General features: G+C 37.1%; 2 protein-coding genes across 4 annotated transcripts in view; both read right to left on the bottom strand.

Moving 5' to 3' along the window:
• Positions 1–1,739: 1,739 nt before the first annotated feature.
• On the bottom strand, positions 1,740–4,911 carry LOC104604558 (transcription factor FER-LIKE IRON DEFICIENCY-INDUCED TRANSCRIPTION FACTOR-like). Its single transcript, XM_019198955.2, has 4 exons — positions 2,735–4,911; positions 2,448–2,657; positions 2,157–2,336; positions 1,740–2,038 (listed from the first exon to the last, which is right to left on the bottom strand). The coding sequence occupies exons 1-4, from the start codon at positions 3,215–3,217 to the stop codon at positions 1,928–1,930; spliced, it is 984 nt and encodes a 327-aa protein (XP_019054500.2). The 5' UTR covers positions 3,218–4,911; the 3' UTR covers positions 1,740–1,927.
• A 2,287-nt stretch (positions 4,912–7,198) lies between these two features.
• The window catches only part of LDA (limit dextrinase), a 98,466-nt gene continuing 95,544 nt past the window's right edge, over positions 7,199–10,120 (bottom strand). Inside the window, exons 23-28 of one of the 3 annotated variants that reach the window (XM_010268956.3) lie at positions 9,227–9,315; positions 8,897–8,974; positions 8,522–8,660; positions 7,704–7,813; positions 7,500–7,599; positions 7,199–7,337 (exon numbers count right to left, since the gene is read on the bottom strand). In XM_010268956.3, the coding sequence (XP_010267258.1) occupies positions 7,227–7,337; positions 7,500–7,599; positions 7,704–7,813; positions 8,522–8,660; positions 8,897–8,974; positions 9,227–9,315 (627 nt within the window). In that variant the 3' untranslated portion in view covers positions 7,199–7,226. Of the gene's footprint in view, positions 7,338–7,499; positions 7,600–7,703; positions 7,814–8,521; positions 8,661–8,896; positions 8,975–9,226; positions 9,316–10,120 lie in introns of those variants that run through there. The other 2 variants (XR_016077970.1, XR_016077971.1) reach the window with 2 other exon arrangements.

The following is a 10,120-nucleotide window of genomic DNA, read 5'->3' as shown; positions in this document are numbered from 1 at the left end:
GGCTGTTCATTTCTCAATTAATTAAGAAGGAATTATTAGGAAAACGATTAAAAACTGGGCCTGAGTGTTACCGTGCCATCTTAACAAGGACCCATTTGGGAGGGCTTCAATCCTCCCAAATGGGCTCTAAAATTAAAAGCTTCAAAGAATCACAATTAGGGTTTGTGGGGATTGATGGACGATGAATTGCTTCTATGTATGTGGTTCCGATTACCCCAAAGAACTGAATTCACACCACCTAGTTTGTAATTTGATAGGGTGGTAGTCAGGGGCGGAGTCAGGATTCTTTATTGAGGGGGGCCAAAGTGTAATAAGCATGGATAGGGGGGGCCAAAAGATAAAAAACATGGATAAGAGGGGCAAAATATATGTGAAATTTAAACAATTATTATGAGGATTTTCAAGGCATAGTGGGGGCCATGGCTCCCCTCTGCCACCCCTGGCTCCGCCCCTGGTGGTAGTTGTCTGTGGAGGACCACATTGGTTGCAACGAGGAGTTGCTGAAATGGGCCGATGTCCATCTATGCTTTTATGGACAGAAATCTAATCTCCTTCCTTGTTTTCTTCCAAATCTTTCCAATTGAATTTGCTTTTGCTATTTTTCTATTATATATAACGTGAAGCTTCATGAACATGTCAAGAAGCTCAGAATACAAAGCACACAACCTCACCATCTCAATTCTCAACCCCACCTATAAAACAAAACTCGAAAGAAAATACATAAGGAAGCCTCTCGTAGTCTTCAAGCAACAGAATCATAAGCTTATATAGGGGATGTCTTGAGTTGAAATGTAGGTAAAGAAGAAGCACTTCTGATAAATGCTATTGTTGGCTAGAAAATTTGGCAGTTATCTGCTCTTATCTCTCTAAGTTTCTGAACTGAATAACTTATTGTTTTGTCTTAATAAAAAATATTCAAGGGTATAATAATAAACCCAACTTCAACTTCAACTACTAAAGAATCCACAACCTCCTTAAAATCCTTATTCAATAAAAATTTAAACCATAAGTTTTAAGTTCAGCCACCTCACTACATATAAGTGAAATTTTTGGCAATTACAAATGGAAGCATTACAATATTATACATGGTTTTCGAACTGTCATTGATCTGGATGGTTGGACTGTTTGGCCTGGAAATCGGCCATACAGCTAATTCCGTTTTACCCTTGAATGAACCATCTTTTTATCAAATAACCGCTGACATGGTCAGAGAATCACCAACCCAGATGGTTGAACCTCTAAACCATTTGACCTGCTGAACGGTTTTTTGGTCAATTTTATTTTGTAATTATTTATTTTTATTTATTTTATATTTAAATATGTTTCGAGGTGATCCATTACGGTCAAGCCGCTGATCCAAAAACTGGACACCAAAGCAGTTCGGTCTCTAGGTCGATTTTCAAAATCTTGATATTATTACACAAAAATCCCACTGCCACTTTAAACTGCACAATATTACAGTAGTTCAGTTTTCTTTTTTTCTTGTTGGGTGTAAACCCACAGTACTTCAGTTGGTCACTCATTTGTCATGCGTTTTAAATTAAATATATTTTGGTTGACCTACTCCAAACACTTGTAGCATTTTTGGATTTTGATATAAGAAATCCATAAATTAGTGGGCAGCATCCAATCACATTGAATGCTCCAAACAATTCCTTCCATATCAAGTAACAATAATATACAACTATTTAATATCATACTTATACTAGATTAATATCATGCTTTATTCGAAAGGCCAATTCATTTCTTTTCAGTGCTTAAACTAAAAACTTGTGGAGCTTGATGATTGCAGGTAAGCCCATTTCTATCCCCTTATTGGTTAAGTCATAGTACAGTTTATAGACTATATAGCAACTTCTATAGAGAGAAGTACTGATACACTATTTTGTAGAAATTAATCCATGTTGAGGGAAGAAAGAGTAAGTGATCAAGGAGACAAGACGTAGTTGTTGTATTCGAATCCCTGGTTGAGAAAAGCTCCAGCCACCCATATCTTCAGTGACGACAAGTTTATCATCTCTTCCCCACATTCTCCAACCTGTTTTATTTTATTAGCACAGTTATATATATATACACGATGAACTAAACAGGAACAAGATTATATTAAATTCATCGAGATCTATTGTACGTCAATTAAGTGATCGATCATATCATACTATGTTGATAGTAAATGTGAGGACGAATCTCTGATCAGAAACCGTGGCACAGTTGGAGCTCTGAAGGTGGAATCCCGTTAGGGACTCAAGTGCTTTGTAAAGAGCCACAGTCACCCCTTCTCCCTTGTTGCATTCTACCCTCACGTAAAACCCTCTTTCCTCTACTTGAAATATATCCATCTGTAAAAGAAACCATTTCATTATCTGCAGCTAGCCTGTTGTATTATATAATTAATTAAATACAGATAAGAATTATTAATATATTATATTCTAATCAATTGTGAACAAAACCTTGAGTATCTGCCTACAAACTGGATGATGCTTCTTCTGTGCAAACGCTTGCTTTGTCTTCGTTGGGCTGTCGACGATCAAACTCTGATATCTTTCTTCTCCTTTGAAGGATGACTCAAGCTCTGCTATTTCTGCTCGTAGCTTATTAGCTTGCGTTTGCAGCTCTTGCACATACAACACTGCATCTCCTACAATGGATGCCTTGTCCATCTGCATTATTAATCCCAGAAACCCAGCAGGTTGAAAACTATTCATTAGATGTATTAGAGGGAGAGAGAGAGGTAGACCTTAGTGATGTTAGGAACCAAGGAACGCAATGCGTAGAGCTTCTCCTTCATTCGACTTCTCCTCCTCCCCTCAGAAACCAGCGTTCTCGAACGGTCGCCTTTTGTCTTGTTTTCCGATTTAGTTGTAGTCGTTGCTGCAGTAGAATCATCGTCACCATCACCATCATTTTCATCATCCCTTCCCTCCACATCTCCACTGAAGGGTGGTAATGGCATGAAAATGGAGTTGGGCTCTGAATTACACGTGGAGTTGAAAGCAAACGTATCTCCCAAGGTGGTGGGACACGATTGACTTTCAACCAATAACCCATGATCGAAAACGAGCTCTGCATCATAATTAGAGTTGAAAGCAGTGATGGGATCTGCATTTTCTCCTCTAATGAGACTGATAAATTGCTCAAAGTTGTCATCGTCAATGAAATCATGAAATAAACCAGAGTCACCAAATTGGGCTTGAGGAGTCTGGAATGCTGGATTCTCCATTTCTAGGTGTTTTACTTCCTTTCTCTTTCATGCATACATGGATGCTAGGAGGTTTACATGTTAGTATTAGTAATAATAGAGGCTGGAGGGTAAACATCTCTCTCTCTCTGTGTGAACGGAATCAAATGGAGCTCCTGTCATTGTGACAGTTAATAATTAAATAGTAAGGGCTTGGAGCCTCATACAACTCCTTGATTGAAACAGAATACAAATTGAAACTATTTAATGTTATCATGTTTTTACTTACATACTTTAATATATATAATTTCAATTAAACAGTAGAATGGAGATCCAAGCCTTAGATTGAGGTTCTTAATTTAGTAAAGTTTGATTTTTAATTAATTAGCTTGTGTCAACGTTTTCTACTTCTGAAAATATTTTAATTAGGTGGTACTCTGATACTCTCTCAAACCATAGAGAGGGAAGAATATTGGGTGAACAGGCAGCGTGGAGCTTCTAACTCCAAGATGAAGGCCATTGAAAGAGAGAGACTATATCTACATCTAAATTCATAGGGTTTCTTTAATTTATATTATTGTTGAGCGTGGACTACACGCCCGTAAGTGTGGCATGGCTTCTGATGGGGTGATGCTGACACGTGTTTAAATGGGCCGATTCACTATTCTATAATGAAATTGTAACAAGGAAACGGCGTGGCCTCGTATGCCCACAAGAGATCCACATGTGCCTTCAGCCAAGCATGGGCATCCAACCCCAACTGTGAGATAATACATTTGTAATGTTCCTTTTGATCTTCTAATAAATAAATATATATATATATATATATATATATATATATATATATTTTTTTTTTTTCAGAAAAGTAGGGACAGGCCCGATGCAGATTTCTGAATTCTGAATTCCATTTCAGAGTTATAAACATTCAAAATATCAAAAGCCCCCACTCTATGCATCAATGCGCACCCATGAATTGGCATCAATTCCGAGCTGGCACCAACCCCAACTGTACTTTGGGCCTAAAAATTCTGACCCTGAGCTCCGTCATTCTCCCTTTTTTTTGGTATTGTACAAGGTTCAAAGTATTGATACGTATCAGCTGATACGTATCGTGCCAGTGGCTTCTTGATACATGCCTACAGGGGGTGTATCGGGGTTCTGACCAGTTTAGGGGGTGGAAAAGACTTAAGCCAATGTTTAAAGTATCGGCCCGTATCGATCGATACGTATCGTGATAGTGGACAAATTACAGAGTTTTAGTCTAACATTTGATTACCATTTTATTTTATAATTGCCATCTCCCTAAAAGGTTTGATAATATAAAATCAGAAAGGCTTAATTGGCCACATGATCATTGCAATTTGAGTTGTAAGGATTGTTTTTTATTTTTTTTCACTATCCAAATAATTAGATTAAATTTGTCAGTAATCTCTTAGGTTGGAGTGGGTCGTGATACATAAAGTATGTAAAGTTGAACCCTGCCATAGCTAAAAACTCGAATAAAAAGGTTGGGTATTGAACTGTTGAACGTAGCCTTTTCACCATATCACTACTAAGTCTACTCAATTGGGTTGGGTGGGTCGGGCTTAGGTTTGGGTTGGGTCAAGACACTTTGGGTTGATTTCGGGTTGGGTTGAATTTTGGATTGGGTTATCAAATGCTAGACCCTAACCCTAAATATTCGGGTTAGGGTTGAATTTAAAGGAATTAACCTTAAAATTCCAAATATAAAATAAAAAAAAACTTAAACATTTAACATTTTAAGAAATAAACAATAAAGAGTAAAGACTAAATAGAAAAAATTAAAGAGTGGAAACTTCTAACAATGCATAAATAGTCCCAATTAGATTTGACAATCGGATCAACGGGTTGACCCTTTACCCAACCCAGTTTTTTCCGGGTTGGGTTAGATTGGGTCATTCTCACATTCAGGTAGCTAAATGAGACCCTAACCCTGTTTTTTCGGGTTGGGTTGGGTTGGGTTCGCGGGTTGAATCAACTTTTTGCCAGGTCTAATAGGAAGAGTTGTCTTGGGCCTCTTAGCAAAGAGCCGCAAAACAGACTGTCCACTCGAATTATGAAAGTTTGTTTATTTACCAATTGTAAAACCGAAAGGCTACTGGGTCATGGGTGAAGACACGATCAGATTTGGATGCTCCCTGTGATGGACGGCTGTGGCTGGGGCAATCTAACCTGCAAGAAACAAAGTATCCGAGACAGAGCCTATTAGAGCAGTACGCAATAGAGCTACCCAATCCGAATTGGGCTGAAAACATTGGGAGGTTACTGCCCTTCTTGTTATCTCGTATATGAGATGCCATTTATTATATAATGGCTTAACGCAATATCTATTTCGTTGTTTATAAGGTGAAGAACATAACTGATTTGCACATTGGGCTCAATTTGGAAGGAGTACAAATACAAACATATAGAGTGCAAAACCTTGGAATTTGTATTTATTTGTACTGTACATATTTGCATTTGTACTCTTTCCAAACTGAACCTTGGGAACAAGACACTCAACAAACCAATTCAATCCCATCCGGATTGAAACAAGTGTCTCACTAACTAAAGATCTCATCACTTGATCACCTAGCCTAAATTGTATTTATTTGTACTGTACATATTTGCATTTGTACTCTTTCCAAACTGAACCTTGGGAACAAGACACTCAACAAACCAATTCAATCCCATCCGGATTGAAACAAGTGTCTCACTAACTAAAGATCTCATCACTTGATCACCTAGCCTAAACCAAGCTAAATAGCTTTCCATTTTAGTTGTGTGAAAATATAGCATAACCAATTTTCCACCAACATGTGGCTTATCACATGGCCACTGCATTTTCCAAACAAGGGCCTATGGCCACTCTTCCATTGTGAATGGTTTTGTTTTTTCAAAACTGCCATATATAAAGTTTCTGCCATGTGAATGGTTTTGTTTTTCAAAACTGCCATATATATACTTAAATAGGGGAAAGGTCTTTTTTGGTAAATACATTTGAGGAGAGGTCTTGAGTTAAAATCTTAAAACCCAGATAGTTTTCATAGGCTTAATAACGGGTTATCTAGGGTTTCAGAAATTTGAAAAACATTTCTCAAAAAACCAGAATAACAACCGGTCCCTAGTTTTGACAGTTCAACCATTTAGTCCAGTCCAAGTCTTGTGACAACATTTAACAGATTTGCTACCAGCAGGGTGGGCACTCCTTACATAGATTCATCCAAGGGTGTACTTGATCCCTGAAAAGCAACAAATGGCAAATTATAGTACCCAAGGATGCATGTTGTAGCCTTGATTGGAGAAATTCCATCTCCAGCGTTTTGCACATTTGCCCTGGATCCAAGGGTCTGAACCGTCCAATTTAGCAATGAAAGATATTGACAAAAAGAGTTTAACCTGGTGTCAAGAGGACGTTTCACAACAATGAAAAAAATCTAAAAAAAAGCACAAAATTGAATTTAGCATTTTTACGTTTGACATCCAATCAGTAAGAGACTAAGAGTGGTTTTCCTTTATTCCATTAGTTTTAGACATTTTAGTGCGATTTTGTTCCAAATAAAACACAAAATAAAGAATTTCTACTTTGGTACCTTAATTAATACAGTGGAAGCACTCTAGATAATGATGTATTTCTTGTGCTCCGCTCACCAGGAGTCTTTACAATTAGCTTTATTCTAGCAAGATGCGTGAACTGGTTCAGCAGCTTATTCCTCTTGAGCAATATGTACATTATTTTAGCTTCTTCCTTCTCTCACTCCAACCTCAGATAAGACTATTTCAACTTTCCTCTGTTCCACATCAGCATTGAAAATAATCTAATTGTCATACTGTTCTGGAATAAATCCATAAAGTATATAACTAACATCAGTGCATAAGACTAGAAACTGTACCTGATGAGAAACAGCTTCAAGGTCAAGATCCATTTTCAAGGTGAGGAATGAACTTGCCATTTTTAATGTTTAGCTAGCTGCTTGACCCTTGGGATCTAATACTGTTCTTTAGGTTCTGGTTCTGATTCTTGATAAACTGAATTCTATCACCAAATCAATCAAATGTCACGACTTTCCACAAAGACTGATGTTGTCCTTGGTGGCACAATGAAGCTCCCGGAGGAGGTTTCGTACTTTGAGTTTTTGACTATCTGGTCAGTGGACGTCAACTGCACCAGGACCAAAGAGAGAAAACATTAATTTCTCAAAGGACAGCACCTTTCCATTTATTTTATCCTTTGTTTTATAATTCCAGACATGCTTCCGATTAAAGGATGAAAAAGCACTTCAATGAAACAGACAATATCTTCCTAATAGAGAAACACTGTTACCTGTACGGGATGCAGTTTAAGAGTTCTTTTCTGCAGTGCAGGGCACCCAAATGAGACTTCTGTTGGGCATACATTAAAGATGATGACGATACAAGAGTAGCTGTTGGGAAAAGAAAAGCAATATAAAATATATTATCCATTAAGAGTTTGCAGGTTGCAGAACTGACGTAAGGAGAATGTGATACTAAGTTTATATTAACCCACATGGGATCTAGTTGAGCTAACCCTGGCATCCCTTCATATCCATCTTCAATGCTCATCACAATGACCCCAGGGACTGATGATGGACCAGTATTATGGAAACGTACTCTTCTCTGAACAGGAAAAGAATATCACATCTAGCCATTAGATCTTGGGAGAAAAGCCTAATTTGTACCAGTCTGTGTATGGACCGGGAAATGCAAACATTTTGATTGAAAGGCAAAAGGCAAATTGTTACAATGCTCAACACAAACAGTGTCTGTTTGATCTTGGGGGGGATTCTAAGATCATCAGGTGTGATGAAATGCAAAAATTTTGATCAAATTAGTGAAGCTTTACGAAGTTTGATATAAATAGGGGATTTCTGGTCTGACATCTTGTAGTTGATCAAATTTGTTCCTGGCCAATATAATGTGGTTTGAGTATAAATTTAAAACCATCCTTCTGTATATGTATATATAGATACATAATTATCAAATACGTTGAACATGTCAGATCATGTTTATCCATTATACATGTGTATGGATGTGGATCTTATTATTAAAACACAATTTGTCTGGCTGGGCCTAGCAGACCTATAATTGAATTGAATTTGAAGCACTCCCAACCATTTGCAATATTGTGGATCACCACTTAGCAAGTAGAGAGGCTAAAATGCAAACAAATGCATAGCTAATTTGAGGAAGCTTGGTTGAAAAAAAATAGATACTCCAATGTCCCAAAAGATATTTTATAACCTAACCAATTCTGATAAATTGGAAATTTAAGTATAAGAAATAGACATAAGTTGACATAAAAGTGTTCCATTAATAATGCCTCACCTGGATGGAATTTGCTGTCCTTAAACGGAAAAGTGGTGAAGAATACCTAATCCTTAACATGTTTGAGAAATTTTCTACAGCAGCAAGGATGTGTCTTTTCTGAGGCTTGAAGGATGGATCTGCCAACCGTGGTTTAATCCTGAAAACAGAAGCAGATCAGCATCTAGGAACCTTTAGTATAAATATAAGATAATGCCCCATGCTAGAAATAAGTGAAACATTATGAGTGGAAAGCAGTCAGCAAGAATTTTTTTTGTCACATCATTTGCCCTGAGAAATTGATCAGCCCAAAGTGATGAACCATCAATTAACATTAAAACATCAGAAACTGATGAAAAATAGAGAGGAACTAAATGAATATTAATAAACACTTACAATGGCCAGTTCTTTTCATTTTTTTCCTTGGGAGGAAGACCGACACCCCAATTGTTCGTGTTATAGCTAAAGTCTAGCCTGGAAAGGATGAAGACTAAGACTTTAGTATATGTTAGCAGTAGGAATAAGGTCATCTCATCCAATGATGGTAGGACTAGAAAATGACTACTATGACAATCTGCAAGTCCATGATCAAAATGTGGCTGCAGTATTACCAAAGAGAATGGGAGTTTTATTTTAATCAAGTCAATAGTAACAGTACCCTGACCATCCAAGAAACACATATAATGAGCCTCATACTAATGTGGCGGGCATTTTAGAATAACAAACCTGTTGAACCAATCGCCTGAGTTATATGAGTCACGATCAAGTGATTTAGAGCGTAATAGCTCATCACCAGAATGGAAAAAAGGTATTCCCTGGAAAAGGAAACCTTAGTTAATGGTAGAACATAAATACAATAGATGGGGCAAAAAAGGTAAACAAATGACAGAAGATAATGTGTAATTGGTATCTAGACATCCCTAACAGTGAAGAAAAAGAACTCAGATGTTATATAATATCTTTAACTAAAGAAACAAATAAAAAATACATACTATAAGTTAATGTAGAGGTGGCTAGAAGTATGAGGGAATACCATGTGAAAATAATGAATTCATGGCTACCCAAGACCCTCAGTTGAGTTTCTATGAAATATAGCACATAACCCCTAAGACTATAACAAAACCATGCCAAGAAAACTAAATAAGTAAATAAAAAGCCACTCCTTAATATCACTCTCTTGCCAAGATGTCTGAAATCAAACTAGCTTATCTAAGAACCAAGTGGAGTTAGTAGTTTCACTTTGGCTATCAAAGATTTCACCTCTCTGATATGGTGAGAGTCTCCAAGGGCCTCTATCCAAACTATCACTCACAATCTGGGAACCTTGATTGCAAGACTCTACAAGCCCATAGTTACCAGTAAATACAGCATTATAGTCTGGAAGGTACAAAACCCAATGAAAGTACTCCTTGATACCACCATTCAGTGGCAGAGCTCCTGATCTGGCAGAATGAGTTTTATGTATGAAAAAGGCATTAGACAACTAAACATTCTGCCTTAAAAAGAATATCTTGCTTAGATTATGACAATAAAATCTTTTTTTGAAGATAAATAAAAGAAATTTTATTAAAACAAAAAACAATTACAAAGAAGGTGGTGATAAGCAATCACCCGAGGAGA

This window comes from Nelumbo nucifera, chromosome 6 (genome assembly GCF_055504915.1).
Source record: "Nelumbo nucifera cultivar China Antique chromosome 6, China Antique-T2T, whole genome shotgun sequence".
NCBI lineage: Eukaryota > Viridiplantae > Streptophyta > Magnoliopsida > Proteales > Nelumbonaceae > Nelumbo > Nelumbo nucifera.
Note: the sequence above shows the minus strand (reverse complement) of the source record. Positions and strands in the feature narration are given on the sequence as shown.